This window comes from Natator depressus, chromosome 1 (assembly GCF_965152275.1).
Source record: "Natator depressus isolate rNatDep1 chromosome 1, rNatDep2.hap1, whole genome shotgun sequence".
Lineage (NCBI taxonomy): Eukaryota > Metazoa > Chordata > Testudines > Cheloniidae > Natator > Natator depressus.
This window is the reverse complement of record NC_134234.1, coordinates 227,160,362-227,176,129: the sequence shown is the minus strand read 5'-3', so window position 1 is coordinate 227,176,129 and position 15,768 is coordinate 227,160,362. Positions and strand designations below refer to the sequence as shown.

The window sequence follows — 15,768 nt, the reverse complement described above, 5'->3', positions numbered from 1 at the left end:
ACAATACAGAATATGAAGTGTACAGTGCTCACTTAATATTTTTATTAAAAGTATTTGCACTGTAAAAATGAACAAAAGAAACAGTATTTCAGTTCATCCCATACAAGTACTGTAGTGCAATCTCTATCATGAAAGTGCAACTTACAAATGTGGATTTTTTTTTGGTTACATAACTGCACTGAAAAAAACAATTTAAAACTTTAGAGCCCACAAGTTCACTCAGTCCTACTTCTTGTTCAGCCCATTGCTAAGAGGAACAGGTTTGTTTACATTTACAAGAGATGATGCTGCTCGCTTTATATTTACAATGTTACCTGAAACTGAGAACAGACATTTGCATGGCACTTTTGTAGCTGGCATTTCAAGGTATTTACATGCCAAACATTTGTATGCCCCTTCATGCTTTTGCCACCATTCCAGATGACATGCTTCCATGCTGATGACACTCATTTTAAAAAAAAGTAATAATTAAATTAGTGACTAGGGGAGAATTGTATGACTCCTGCGTTGTTTTATCCACATTCTGCCACATATTTCATGCTATAGCAGTCTCGGATGATGACCCAGCATGTTGTTCGTTTTAAGAACACTTTCACTGTAGATTTGACAAAACACAAAGAAGGTACCAATGTGAAATTTCTAAAGAAAACTACAGCACTTGACCCAAGGTTTAAGAATCTGAAGTGCCTTCCAAAGTCTGATCAGGACAGGATGTGAAGCATGCTTTCAGAAGTCTTAAAGCAACACACTGATGCAGAAATTACAGTACTTGAACCGCCAAAAAAGAGAAATCAACCTTCTGGTGGTAGCATCTGAGTCAGATAATGAACATTTGTCAGTCCGCACTGCTTTGGATCATTATCGAGCAGAACCCATCATCAGCATGGACTCGTCCTCTGGAATGGTCCCTTGAAGCATGAACGGACATATGAACCTTTAGTGCATCTGGCACGTAAATATCTTGCAACGCAAGCTACAACAGTGCTAGGAGAACACCTGTTCTCACTTTCAGGTGACATTGTAAACAAGAAGCAGGCAGTATTATCTCCTGTAAATTGTAACCAAACTTGTTTGTCTGAGCGACTGGCTGAAGTAGGACTGAGTGGACTTGTAGGCTCTAAAGTTTTACATTGTTTTATTTTTGAATGCAGTTATTTTTTTGTACAATATTCTATATTTGTAAATTTAACTTTCATGATAAAGAGAGTGCACTACTGTACTTGTATTAGGTGAACTAAAAATTCTGTTTTTTACAGTGCAAATATTTATAATATAAAGTGAGCACTGTACAGTTTGTATTCTGTGTTGTAATTGAAATCAATTATTTGAAAATGTGGAAAACATCCAAAATATTTTATAAATAGTATACTATTATTGTTTATCATAGTTTAAAAAAAAATCATGCTTAATTGCTGGACAGCCCTACTGTAGTAAGAGGCCCTGAAACATAAACCCTTGTATCAGAGCCCTGGTCTGACGCCTAAAGCCTGAACCAAAGTACTTCCAGGCATTGCTAAGCAAGCTGGACTGTGAGCCAGAGGCAGGCCCTAACTGCAGAACTTGGCACGAAAAGGGCTCCTAGAAAGCACGTGCTAATGATACAAGTAGTAATAAGAGGAATGTGTACCAAGATGGCACCTGGACAGCCCGATATGAGGATACTTCACAGATACAACAAGGAACAGCCACGTGCATCCCAAAGACAGGGTCAAAAGGACACTATGATGGACAGATCTGTTTGTTTGAACCAACATGATCAAAGGGGGAAGACAGCACCCTAATGAGGCAAGGGGCTGTACCTCAATACGTCAGTAGGAATGAGTAATCTGTCCTGCAACTGTATAAAAGTAGGTCTGGGAGCACATATCTTTGTCCAGCCTAGGGGGCAGTGGAGTGTCCCGCCACTGACTGAGCTGTGTCCATTCCCAGGGGGCACATATTCGTATAAGGTCCTGTAGAGTCTATAGGAAAATATTACTGTGCTTCGTTTGACAATAAACCTGGCCGGGTGCCTTTGTATCTTACTAGAGTCTGTGGTCTTTGGGGGTTCTCTCAGGGTCTGCTGTGTCAGCTATCTGCAGCGAGCTGGGGCAGCACACAGAGGGAACACATACGCAGCTGACTTATCATCAAACCAGAGCAGAGCACCTCACTGGTAGCTACCGACAACACCTACTATATACAAATACATATAGTAGGCAGAGTAAAGTTGAAGGTTATCCAGGAACAGGTAAACACAGCAGCCCTCCAGAATCAGTTGTTTGAATTTTTTTAACTTTCAGAAACTTCAGTATCCAAAAGCCCTATATTAGAAGCACTTCCTGTGACAAGAGAAATGCCAGGACTTGCAGCAATCCAGCAGATAACTATCCAGGAATGTAATTGCTTTTAGATCTCTTAAAGAGTAAAAGTTCTGAAGGGACAGAGCTGCTACAAAATGTTATTTAAGATCTCTGTCTTGATTTCTGACTAAATCTACTGAGTGCCTTGAATCCCCATTCTGTTTCAGGACCACAAAGAATATCAAGTATATTGTAGAGGATTCTTTGACTGTATTGGTTTCTGTGCAACTATTGAGAAGAAAATAAGTAATGGCATTTATTTTCCTGCATTTTTCTAGTTTTTTTTTTTTTTTTTAAGGTCATCGATATCAATTTTTTGAGGGAGGGGCAAAACCCCAATCTGGCCCTCCAATCAGATAAGTTGTGCTAGCAAAAAGCATGTTTAAATTTGTTAGTAAAGTTTCAACTCTAGTGTACACTGGCCATCTCCTGTATTTGTGCAAATCTTTGTCTTGTCTCCTAGAGGCACTACTTCCCCAGACAGAGGATCTCAGGTTAAACTATATTAATTGCAGAACATCTGGTGGTAGTGTCTGCTCTTTACTTTCCTCCCATTCTAAATCTCCCCCCGACATAGTCTCATCTCACAAATCTAGACTAGTAGCTCTGAAGAGTAGCTCTTTTTCTGTTGCTTGGTAAAAGAGAGGGACATTATCTGCCACTTCTGCTGTATAGTTTTCCCTATTTTACCATCACATTATTTGAGGTTATCAATGAGTCATTGTGCCCATGTATCAGTTTTCCAGCAACAAAGCAAAAAGGTTTGTCTACCAGTGTTCAAAGCCACTAATAAAACTGGAAATCTCAGAGTTTGGAGATAGCGCAACAGTGAACAGTTCCCCCACTACACCTAAGATTGGAGGACATGTCTATGTCCATGTATTATAGTAATTCCTTTTTGTTTTATGAATAGCATTTAAGATTGTAGTCTTCAGTGTGGATTAGAATTTTCATTTTGTAGCAGGAAGAGATTGCGTCTGGGGAGCTGAACCTGGGCCATTATAAACCACATGGCCTCCTTCTGGGCACCCTCATAGCCACAGGGCAACCCTGCAAGTGCCCCCCCGCCACCTCGGTTTCCCTTTTGAGTTCCCAGTAACACCACACAAGCTTATCCTCTAGTCAGTTAAGTTTGTTAACAAAACATAGTGCAAGTAGTTCATAACAACCTTCTTAAAACATAGTCCATATAACCCCCAGTGCACAGTCCTTAAACTCCTCCTCTTTCCAGCAGGAACCCCCCCAGTCCCTCTACAAGGAGATTATTCTCACCATACTTCACTGTCTTCCATCAAATGCAGGCTCCTTGTCCAGCCTCTTCTATCCCTTTGCAAGCCACCCAAGTCCTTCCAGCTAGAGTACAACCCTGCTCTTCCTAGTTGGAACCCCCCAAAAACTTCTATGCTGGGAGAGGATCTTTACCAGGGAAGCATTCCTTTATTCCCTTTGGCCCTTTTGCTATTCCCATGCATCCAGCTCTCCAGTACTAGAGATGTCAGCAGTAAGTTTCCCCGCTGCTCCCCTGCGCTCTTAGCTCTAGCTTATGGCCAGGAGGCAACTCCCACTGCTACTTCCGCTTCCAACACTCTCCAGCCCTAGCCTGGATGACACCAGCCAGCAAACCCCTTCGCTATTCTCTTTACCTTCAGCCTTCTCCCAGGACCCACTTCTGTCTCTAATAGCTGTCTTCTCCTAACTGACTCAGTCAGGCTGCTTTGACACCCAACTGACCTTTTATACCCCCTGGGTTGCTGCACTACCATCTTAATTGGCCCAACTATGTGCACCTGGACTGAAGAAGAGCACCCAGCCCAGTTTCATTTAAGGGGCCACCTACCCTTTTACAGCCTTCAACAATTGAATAATTCTACCCTTGGAGGCAATGGGGTTTCTATCAGGAGAGCAATTGACTTTTCATTACCCTCTGCCTAACAGCTAATAGAGAGTTGGAGCATGGAACAGCCCTCATGGAAGAGGAGAAAAAGTGTCTCAGACAGTTTTTAAGAGGAACAAGTTCTCTAAGCAAGTGAGCCAGTCCATCACAAGAAATACAAGATACTGTGGAGGAGCACTGCCTTTCCCCAAATATGCTGACAAAAACCCAAGGCCTCTCAAGAGTGGTGAGGGTGGGGACTGTGTGTTCACGCGTTCGTTGCTTTGCATCGCTCTGTAACTCTCCTGTGGTAGCTATGAGTAATTATCCATGTGTTGAAGGAATTTCTGTGCAAACTCTGTGTTGCTTAGTTGACATATGTCCTGAAGAATTAAACTATAAACCAGAGGATGGGGGGGGGGGGGTCAAGACTCTGGGGAAGGATCCATAAGTGACTTGGGACAGTTGGGAAGCCTCAGCAATGGTCTTGGGTTTCGGCACAGTTACATGGTGGAGTCTCCCATCCAAAGAATGGGTTTCAGACAGGAAGCCTGCACCACGTGGGCCTCAGAGTCCAAGAGCCAGAAATAGTGACTGGATGTTACCCAGACCCAGCCAGCTTAGATGCATGCGGGATCCAAAGTTTAGATCCAATTAATACAGCCTGGTAACCCTCTAGTACAGGGACTCAGCTAGGCTGTGACTTCTGAAACACTGTTTTTAAACTCTTGCATTTTGATGGACTCAGATTAGTCACTTCACCTGCCCATGCCAGAATGGCCCTTGAAAAGCAAAATGTAGCTACAGGAAATCAAAAGACTGATACCACCACCTTGCAGTCAGACCTGAGTACTGATTCAAATCTTCCTGTTCAGGGGCTTTTAGTAGTTCTGCCTTGGAAGAAGAGATGATGATGATGATGTCCTTAACCTTTGCTGCAGCAGCTGCCACCTTTGGTAACAAGTCTTTTTGTCCTTCAATAACAAACAGAACTTTTTAGTCACTCCATTTGTTTGACTTCAGTGGAGCATTTCTATTCTGCCTTTAATTACAAAGGCTTGCACAGCTTTTTTAGTTGATAGAAATACTCACTTGTACGGAGCTTTGCATTTTTTTAAATAAAGCGCCTCTAGATGTTTGGGCTGAATATCCAGGATGATGATTGTTTCAACAGTCTCAAATAGGTGCCATGGAAATAGCTTGGCTTCACCCTTCTCTTCTTCCCCCTAGTTCTGACTCAAGGCTGTGTCATAAGAGCCTCAGGGATAATTAACCAGATGAGAATTTCTTCTTTCTTCTCCGATTTTTTTTAAACCTATGTTTTTTCCTATGGGCAGTCTGGTACCGTCTGAGGAAGATGGACACAAACATCTTGTCTTTAATAATAAGCTTCAGAGTTGTATTTCCCTATGGCTATGAGGCTAGACTGAATGAGATGCAGCATCTAAACTCAAAATAATAATCTCTTTGTTTTTGGATTACATTTAAAACTGCTAACAGATTTGTTGTTTGAGGACTGGATTCTACAGGGGAAGATTAATTCTTAGACACAATACGCTTTATTTTAAATGAATGCTTGTTTGAAGCTGGAGATTCATTAACTCATGGAGCAATAAGAAAAGAACCTGTTTCATTTAAGGGCCTAATCCATCAACCATTGGCTAGGAATGCTCCCTAGAGAACCTTGATAGGATCAGTGAGTGGCACTGCATAGTCCAATATGCCTTAAGTACAACAATCATCCCATATAGTGGAATGCCATGCAGGGCTAGAAGGAAAGTAGAGCCTGCCTCCTTAGCTATGGAGGCAAACAGCCACCACATAACTTCCATGGGCACCTCCACTAGTTGGCTGAGTAGGTGGAAAGGGGGCCCAAGGCACCATTATTTCACCCACTGTTCAGAGCGAGCCTAGCCCATATACAATGTAAACTTGTAGTCGTACTGATGGGCGCAGAGGCTTCAGTGGGGCTGCTTCAGTTGTTTAACCTGAAGGGAAGGAACTGCACCTAGTATGGCATAAAAGACCAATACAATCTGCTCATCAACTTAGCACACTCCAACCCACAAGTAGAAAGGGAAGATAATTTTACTGTTGCTGTAGAGGGATCTAGCTCTCCTCCTGCACCTGAATTCCTCTCCTATTGCTGTGGCAAAAAACTCAAGATCCTCTATTCAGGGCTGTAGCAGGATGAAGTACATAGAGTATTTTCTAGCACTAATCTTCCAACACTCCTTGTGGCCCCTATTCTAAGCACAGGGGTGAGGAGAAGCTGCAAAGATTTAGTATAGCCATTTTTCTGCTTCCTTAAAAGAAGTTCAAAGGATCAGCTTGGCCCAATAACTAACTAACTGGCTGAGCTGTATTATCTAAAAAAGTGCCACAGACAGGGAACTCAAGCCTACTATTTATACCTATCTGGTGGTAGAGCATTCTGGTAAAGCTTCTGAGAGGGGTGGCACTGGCTATAAGGTGAAAAAGGTCACGTCTGCCTCTGGTAACTTAGGAAGGGAAACCCTCTACAATGATCTTGAAACACAGTGAGCACAGAGGAAGGAAAACACTTCCTTCCACAGATGGACTTTGTGTAATTACTACACGGATAGCATTAATTCATGGAGGAAGAGCTTTAGAAATAATGTATTATTAATGCAACCTTAAGAAAATTGTATTTCTAATAATAATTTTCTAATTTATCTGACTCATGGAAAAAATAAACTTTTCCTATGGAAACAAAATTTAAAGAAAAAAAAAAAACAGCATTTCAGTTATTTGTCCCACTGATTAGACACCTTATAAAACAAAACATGGTAGTGACTGAAAGTTGTTATAATCCAATAGTTTATCTAAATTAATTCTTGATCCTAATAAACAGAAGTCCAAAAAAGAAAATTATATTAAAAAGGGCCTGATTCTGCAACTAGATCCAAGCAAAAAGACCTTTGCACATGGACACAACCCTACTGACTGCAACTTAACTCCACATGGGTAAAAGGGCCTGCATATGTGGATTTGCTTGCAGGACCGGGCCCAAATCTAATAGTGAACTGGCATCTTTGTTGGCTGTCTCAGAAATGACAGGTTGAATGGCCGAACCTTAGAAGTGATCCTTCCACGTAAAGTCTGATGCATGCTGGAGCTGTAATATGGGGAAGGAAACCTTGCATTGCAATTGTGTGTGCTGAGCTCTTCTGGGGATAAGATAAAGAGAGGACTTCAGTCTTCAGGGTTGTCGTATCTGCCTTTCAGGAGTGATAAAATCATTTAAAATTAAGCGGGCGGGGGGGGGGGGGGACGGGACGACAAATCATGTGGATTTTCCTTCAGAACTACATTTCCTCTGCTTCTTCATCTTCTGAAACATCAATATGTTTATACAGCTTCCAAGCCTTTAAATTGCAGTTTCTGAGGATTGCTCCTAGCTGCTTCCCAGGCCCCACTTCATATGTATAAGGAAACTCTACTCCTTGTTTTCTTTCATATATAGCATGCATAGTCTGTTCCCACTTAACAGGTGAAACAAGCTGCTTTACTAACAAACGCTGAATGTGTTTTGAATGCATATATTTTTTGCTATCAACGTTCGAATAGACACAGATGAGTGGTTTCTGAATCTCAATTGATTTTAGAACTTCAGCCAAAGGCTCTGTTGCTGGTTCCATGAGTCTTGTGTGAAAAGCACCACTAACTGGAAGCATTTTTGTTCGCTTAAAATAATATTTGCGGGAATTCTCCTGCAAGAATTCCAAAGCCTATAAGAAAAAGAAAAAGCCCTGATTAATATCACTTTGCCCTGAATTCTGTAAAGTAAATAATCTGATTTGTCTGTCTTTCAAAAACACATACTAAATTTATCCTCCCCCCCCCGGGACCTAAATCATGCAGTTCAGAGAAAAGTACTACTTGACCACAACGTACGATTGGACATGGACCGCAGAAACCCAAACCATATACTTTGTTGACATGTTCGCATTGGCCAAAGTTGTGCCAATATTGTTCACCTTCCTACAGATCTATAGAATGGTAAACTATTATTAAAATGTGTTTAGATGTTTATTTTGAAGTAATACCTGCAAATGGCCTGCAATGACTCTGCTATCTGGAAACAGGTAATTTGAAACTTCACACACAGGATTTTCTATACCCAATGATTTACAGTGTTCACGAGCTTCGAAGCAGGCAAAGTTGTAATTTGACTCACGTTGACCAATAACTGATAGCATCCCACTTGGGATAGCTTCTGAGGCCTTTTGCATAGCTTCAGCACGCACTTTCACTGCATACAGGGCTAGAGAGAGAACAAAAATTCTAAATAAGCATAAACCTCAGAAAAAAAATGGTTAAGTTCATTAAAATGTTATACTGTAGACAATTAGCAACCTTTCAAAAAAGAACATTAATATAAATTGTGTTTATCCCTCTTATATACACCTCTTTCCTTTACAGAAGTCCAACAGTGAATGCTTCACAATATTTAATTCAAAATAGTTACATATAATTTACATTTCTCAGTGTTTAGAGTCAGTAATCATATGTTCTCCTAAAAATGTGTAGGTGAGCATTTCTGAATTTGCTGAAAGCAAGTTTAAGGCAAAAACTAAAACATTTAACGTTGTACGTACAAAATTTTAATTTTCACAAGATATTAAAAATTTTATAAAAAATATTAATAATATAATCCTCTTGTAATGTATTAAATTACAAGTTTCCTAGGCTTATAGTAAATTTAGTTTCTTTATAACCAATTATAATCCTCATCAATACTAAATCTAGGAAACTTTTTTTAGTGTCAACGTCTTAACAGTCTGTCACACAGTGAAACAATTTCTGTATGCTACAACCCAAGTATCTAAACTAACTATTTAAGCTAGCTTTAAATGTAGGGACTGATTCTGTTCTCACAACTTCATTCCAACTGGGAAAAATGTTTCCTCCACATGCAATAAACTGCAGGATCAGGCTTAAAATATGTTTCTTTTATGACTATGCGTATATAATATGTAATGGTTTTTACTTAAATGTGAAATACTGTATTAAGTGGCTTAAGCAGAAACTGAATTTAGAAATGTATATTCGGAAGGAAAGGAGGTGAAGCAGCAAGGAAAAGTTGTCATAGAGGGGTGTTTTGGAAGAGTCGTATGTGAGTGGAGGGGAAACCACTTTGAAATATGATTCCTAATATATTAGAAATATTCCTTTAAGTACCTTCTGTATAATCTAAGGCTCCAGCAAACACCAGGGCTGCAAACTCTCCAACACTGAACCCAGCGGCTGCAACACAGCTCTCAATGACCTGAAATAATAAAACAAAACAAATTAGACTATATCAAGATATCCGGAGAAAAACCAAAGCCCAAAATTTCAGAAGCAACCATGTCATTTTTGGATGCCCAACTTTGAACACCTTGGGCTGGTTTTCCAAGGTGCTAAGCACATACAGTTCCCATGGACTTCAACTTGAGTGGAGGTCACTCAGCATTAGTAACAGGCACATCATGTTTTGAGTTGGACACTCAAAAAGAGAGACACCTAAAATGAGGTGTCACTTCGGAAGATTTAAGCTTACATGTGCAGGGCGAGCTCATGGTGACACGATGGACCTGAATGAATGTCTCACAGAGAGGTCCTCGTCAGTCCCGGATTTACATCTTAGGCGCCCCTAGGCACAGCATCTTCAGCTCCTCCCCTCCACTTCCCCGCTACAGCTGACCTTCGTGTTGCACACAGTTTGAGAGAAGTAAAAAGAAAAGGAGTACTATTGCATGCATCCGATGAAGTGAGCTGTAGCTGACGAAAGCTTATGCTCAAATATATTTTTTAGTCTCTAAGGTGCCACAAGTACTCCTTTTCTTTTTGTGGATACAGACTAACATGGCTGCTACTCTGAAACCTTAGAGAAGTAAGGTGCCACTAGAACACCAGCAGGCCAAGAGTCTCCCACAATCAGCCTCCATCTCCAAGAGGCTACTGAAACCAATCCGGGAGATTTAAATAGGCCACTAAAAGTCTGGCAGTGCAGTGGGGCTAAGGCAGGCTCCCTACCTACCCTGACTCCACATGGCTCCCGGAAGCGATAGGCACGTTGCTCTGGCTCCTAGGTGCAGGGGCAGCCAGGAGGTCTCTGCGCGCTGCCTAGGGCTGCCAGGTGTCCGGTTTTCAACGGGAATGCCCAGTCAAAAAGGGACCCTGGTGGCTCCTGTCAGCACCACCGACTGGGCCGTTAAAAGTCCAATCGGTAGTACTGCAGGGCTAAGGCAGGCTACCTGTCCTGGCACTGCGCTGCGTCCCGGAAGTGGCCAGCAGGTCCAGCTCCCAGGAAGGGGAACCAGGAAGCTCTGTGTGCTGCCCCTGCCCCGAGCAATGGCTCTGCACTCCCATTGGCCGGGAACTGCGGCCAGTGGGAGCTGGGGGAGGCAGTGCCTACAGGCGAGGGAGTCTCCTAGCCCCCTGGCCTAGCTGGCTGCTTCCAGGGCGCAGCATGAAGCCAGGAGAGGCAGGGAGCCTGCCTTAGCCCCGCTGCCTGGGAGCCACCCGAGGTAAGCCTGCACCCCAACTCTGAGCCCCCCTCCAACCCAGAGCCCTCTCCTGCACCCCAACCCCCTGCCTCAACCCACAGTCCCCTCCCACATTCCAAATCCCTGACCCCCCCCAGCCTGGAGCCCCCGCCTGTACCCCAGACCCCTCATCCCCAGCTCCACCCCAGAGACCACACTCCCAGCCGGAGCCCTCACCCTCTCCTGCACCTCAACTCCCTGCCCCAGCCAGGAGCCCCCTCCCGCACCCTGAACTGCTCATTTCTGGCCCCAACCCAGAGCCTGCATCCTCGTTAGAGCCCTTACCCCAACCCAGTGAAAGTAAGTTAGGGTGGGGCACAGCGAGCCACAGAGGGAGGGGAAACGTAGTGAGCCGGGGTCAGGATCTTGGGGAAGGGGCGAAGGGGTGGGGCCTTGGGGAAGGGGCGGGGCTAGAGTGTTTGGTTGTGTGTGATTAGAAAGTTGGTGTACCAAGTTCCGACTCCGTAGCTCCCACTGGCCGGGAACCACAGCCAATGGGAGCTGCGAGGGCGGTGCCTGCAGGCAGGGGCAGTGCGCAGAGCCGTATGCCAACCCTGAGCCTAGGAGCTGGACATGCCGATCGCTTCTGGGAGCCACCTGAGGTAAGCCCTGCCCGGCTGGAGCCTGAACCCCTCATCCCCTCCTGCACACCCCGCCATCCCAGCCCCGAACTCCCTCCCAGAGCAGCCTGTACCTCCTCCCGCAGCCTGATGAAAGGGAGGGCGAGTGACAGAGGGAGGGGAGATGAAGTGAGCGGGGGCAGGGCCAGGGTGTTTGGGTTTGTGCGATTAGAGACCCTTGGCAACCCTAAGCATCGCCGCCCCTACTCGGGTGACCCCAGGTAATAAGTGTGAGAAATCAAGACGGGGTGGAGGTTAACTGGCACCTATATAAGAAAGAGCCCCCAGTATTGGGACCATCCCTGTAAAATCAGGACATCTGGTCACCCTGCCCTAGGCCTGATGTGCCTAACTGGAAAGCTGTCCCTGGTCCACCCCACAGGGGTGCACGCCCTGGGGGCGGATACCTCCGCCCAGAGAGCGCAGCGCGGTGCGGGACGCCAGCGCGTCGAGCCCGCACCGGGCCGCAGGCCGGGGCACGCCCCAGTCGAGGAGGGCAGCCCGGGGCTGGGCGCCCCGCCCCCCCCCGGCCACTCACACTGGGCTGCTGGTGGTTGAGCTTCTCGACGGCGGCCAGGGAGGCGACGAAGAGGGCAGGCTGGCAGTGCAGGGTGCGGTCCAGCTCGGCTGGCGGCCCCCGCAGGCAGAGCGAGAGCAGGTCGTAGCCCAGCACCTTCTCGGCCACCCGGAACATGTCCCTGACGTTGGGGTAGCGCAGGAGCCCCCGGCCCATCCCCACGAACTGGCTGCCCTGGCCGGGGAAGAGCAGCACCGTGCCCTCCTGGGGAGGGGGCCGCCGCCGCGCCGGCTCCTCCTCGCCCGCCACCGAGCTCTGCAGCAGCTCGCTCAGCTTCCCGGCTCGGCCCCCGCCGGGCCACGAGCTGCCCCCGCGCCCGGGGGCTCCGGGGAGGGCGGCGCGCGCTCGGCAGCCGCTCAGCCGCCGCCCCGCCGCGGCCCAGCTGCCCATCGCCGGTCCCGCGAGGGAGGCGAAGCCCAGTCAGGCCTACACCGAAGCCCGCGTTGCTACGGCAACCGGACTCAGCCCCGCGCGGCTTTGGCGGCCCCACATGGAGCTCCGTGCGCGCGCCTGAGGCCGGGGGGAAAAGGCTTCCCCGCGCCGGGAAAGAGGAGTCGAGAGAAAGGTTCCGCCCAACTAAAAAGTCCCCCCTCCACGTACTCTCTACCCACCGGAGAGCCCCACGGCACACACCGGGAGCAGCCCCTCCCCCTGTCAAAGGCCACCCCACCCGCACCTCTACATAACCACACCAGGGCCTGCCTTACGCTCAGTCCCACCTCCTCATCAGGCCCTTCCGCCCGACTTTTAGCCCCCCACAACCAGTGCTTTGCGGGGGGAGGAGTCACAACTCCCGGATCAGCCAATAAAATACCATAGCAATGGAGGTGAGGGGTGCACTGTGAGCTCTGCCTCACCAAAGTCGTGCTCCCAAATTATAACAGCCCTCTCACTTTTTTCAGACCACTTTTAAGCACTGTCTGTAACACCCCAAGGGCTACCCACACACATAGAGCTGGCCACCCACTTCCAACGCTAAGGGCTGGCCTTGACCTTCTTGCTCTTAAACTGTTCCTGTAAATTATTTATTGGAGCAACCTGTTTACCAAGTAACTGCAGAACCTTTACAACATGATTTATTAAAATTCACACTCAGGCTTCAGGCCAGGATGCAACACAGAGAGAGCCCTGTTGGAGGGGTTGCACAGTCTTGTTTTGGACAGAAACCACCACACCATGCTTATAGGGCTTGAGATCACTGAGTGGCTCTCAGTACTATTGACCACCAAGTGCCAATAGCATGCTATTAAGATACCTAAGGAGTAAATGGGGCTGCACTTTGTCTGGATCCACTTCTTCCTCTCAGATGGACAGAAAAATGGATTGTAACTGTAACCCTTAACTCAGCTTAATGTAACAGTTTAGGCAAATCTTTTAGTTGGGTTTTGTACCAAAGACATTTACAAATTCAAACAGGCCTACAAAGAGGTACATGGTTGCATACCCCATAACCTAAGGGTTCAAATAAGCAGACAAACTAAACAGCAAAGAGATCAGATGGAATATGTTACTTTCAATGGGGGGCTGTTCTAATATATTTGATTTTTTTTTTCCTGAGAAGAAAATGTAGCTGGAATTATATTCAAATAATTGATAGTCGTTACTGAAAATGAAAGCTGAAGAGAGCTACTGTTTTGATCTTCATAATCCTCTGGGATATTCCTATTGTTGATAGGAAATGCAAGGTAGTTTCTTTTTCTTTCCCAGGTATTTATTACATAAGCCTTAGGTGTTGTGCCCTTAGTATTGGAGGGCTTGGATTAGTTTTTTATTGGTGAACTAATGGTTTTCTTTTTTTATGTCTCCTAGGATACAGAGATAGAAGCAGGCAGGATCCCTTTCAGGTGGGCCAGCTAGTCTCTCTCAGCTCCCTCTTCCCTTAATTGATAAATGGCACTGTAGGGAAGGTACTGGATCCTGAGGGAGCAGGTATCATCCAGTAGGTGCTGGAACACCACAAGTGTTATACCAATAAAATAAAAAACAGCAGGATCTTATTAAAGGGGATAAGACAAAATGTCACATTTATTGTGAATACAAAAAGAATCATAGTAGGCAGTCAGTTATAGCTATAACATTTCATTCAGTTTCACATTCATTCACACGTTCGTTCATACACACACACAGGTTCTGCAGCTGCTGTATAGTTACCAGTCCTGAATGTAGCTTGAGTTCGTGGCTTGGGTTTGTAGCTTGTGGCAGCTAACTGGCCAGGAAAGCGGGGCACAAGGAAGAGCAGGGTCTCTGTTGGCATGCACCGATGCCTTTCCATGTTAGCAGCAGAATGTTACTCTTCAAAGTCTTCCATCTGACCCATCCTTTTTGTAGGCTTTCGTCTGAATCCAGAGTCTATAGGTCTTGCTGTGTTACGCTGCCTCTGGGTCCGGTGTGATTGATCACCCTTCAATTGCAGGCATGACTTTCAGCCTAGGACCTGGCTTTGATGTTTCTTCAATTGTACTTTTGTTCTTTTCTTTTGAGGGTGGACTTCTCTTACTTTGTCAGGGCTGTTGTCTGCATCTTCAGCCGTTGGGTGCTTACACTTTATTTCATCAGGACAGGCTGGGGCTGGAGGTTGATTCCATCATCCATACATCCTCATTCACACATCTAAACTAAACTAATAAGATTACAGCAGGGTTTTGCAAAAATGAAGGTTGCAGTAAGCTTTTACAAAATGAAGTGAGCATTTTAAAATGGAGTTTGGGACAAGTTAAAATGGAGTTTGAGTTACAATATGGATAAGTGTAAGGAATGACAAACAGTGAGCAGAAGTTACAATGTTGAAACACTGTAAGTTTCAGCGATTTAAGCAGCAATTGGATTGAAAGTGAAACTCAATTAGCCAGTTATTGAGGTAATCAGTTTTATGAATGAATGTTGTTTCATTCATAAAGCTTTGCTTATGAAGTTATATTAATAAAGTGAACAATTAAAAACAATTTCATTGATGAGTTCTACACAAGGAGATAAGTTGAGATTTACATAGGGGGGAGGTTGCACATACAAAAGCACTTGTAACGTGCTATAAGAACCATTACAAGTACAGTAGATCCAAAAAAGTTTTCTACCCACTGTAGACTGCACTGGTTCAGTTAGAACCATTTTTTTGCTACTCTAGACTGAAGTGATCCTCCAAGTGCAGGTGCATGATACTACTGCCCATCCCTTAGTGACAGCTCAGTGCACTTGCTGTCTACACCTCCCATACCATTTCCACACAGACCCAGCAGAAGTCCAGGTTGTACTTGGCTGGTCTTGGCTCAGACTGGCACCCTTCCCTTACATCAATAAAGACCCAGCATATCCTATTAAAAGTAAAACTTGTATATTTTTATTATTTCGACTTTTTTAAAAACTTGGTTTTAAAATTAATTTTCTCCCCATTTTTTTAAACCACCAGGTCTCCTCCTTCTGAAATACAAAATGAAGAGAGGAGAGAACTAGGTCTGGAATAGTAGAAGAGCTACTGCTGCAATCTTCAGCCACAGCAGTCGCTGGAGGGAGTGCTGGGTGTGGACAAGCTGGACCCTTTTACCCTGGATAGCGTGGGCACCTTAAACTATTTCAGAACCAAAGGGGCTCAGTAACTTAGACCATTTAACCTTGGAGCTGTGCGATCCTTTAGGGTAGGCCACTCCTATGAGTGCGCTGAAATTTCAAATACAGTAAACGGCTCTGCAAACTCCGCCGCCTCCTCCCGCAGCGGGAGAGACTTGAGACAAACAACGACAACAAAAGCCTCACATAATGTCTTCCCCAAACCACCCACCCCCTTCCTCCCCCAGGGCGTGCTGGAGCT

At 45.3% G+C, this 15,768-nt stretch overlaps 1 protein-coding gene and 1 long non-coding RNA gene across 2 annotated transcripts; one reads left to right on the top strand and one right to left on the bottom strand.

Annotated features, from left to right (window-relative positions):
* Positions 1–317: 317 nt before the first annotated feature.
* Positions 318–12,356, bottom strand: MCAT (malonyl-CoA-acyl carrier protein transacylase). The gene is made up of 4 exons (XM_074936857.1): positions 11,928–12,356; positions 9,421–9,508; positions 8,286–8,503; positions 318–7,967 (listed from the first exon to the last, which is right to left on the bottom strand). Exons 1-4 carry the CDS (start codon positions 12,354–12,356, stop codon positions 7,545–7,547), a joined length of 1,158 nt encoding a protein of 385 aa, XP_074792958.1. The 3' UTR covers positions 318–7,544.
* On the top strand, positions 11,926–15,735 carry LOC141976090 (uncharacterized). The gene is made up of 4 exons (XR_012636074.1): positions 11,926–12,047; positions 13,528–13,651; positions 13,776–13,810; positions 15,370–15,735. It is a non-coding gene; the product is annotated as an uncharacterized LOC141976090 (long non-coding RNA).
* The last annotated feature ends 33 nt before the right edge of the window (positions 15,736–15,768 follow it).

Coding starts and splice junctions, on each gene's coding strand:
- MCAT (XM_074936857.1), bottom strand. CDS start 12,356: ATGGGCAGCTGGGCCGCGGCGGGGCGGCGGCTGAGCGGCTGCCGAGCG. Junction 9,509..11,927: donor TCAACCACCAGCAGCCCAGT/GTGAGTGGCCGG, acceptor TTATTATTTCAG/GTCATTGAGAGCTGTGTTGC. Junction 7,968..8,285: donor TCATTGCAGGCCATTTGCAG/GTATTACTTCAA, acceptor TTTTTCTTATAG/GCTTTGGAATTCTTGCAGGA.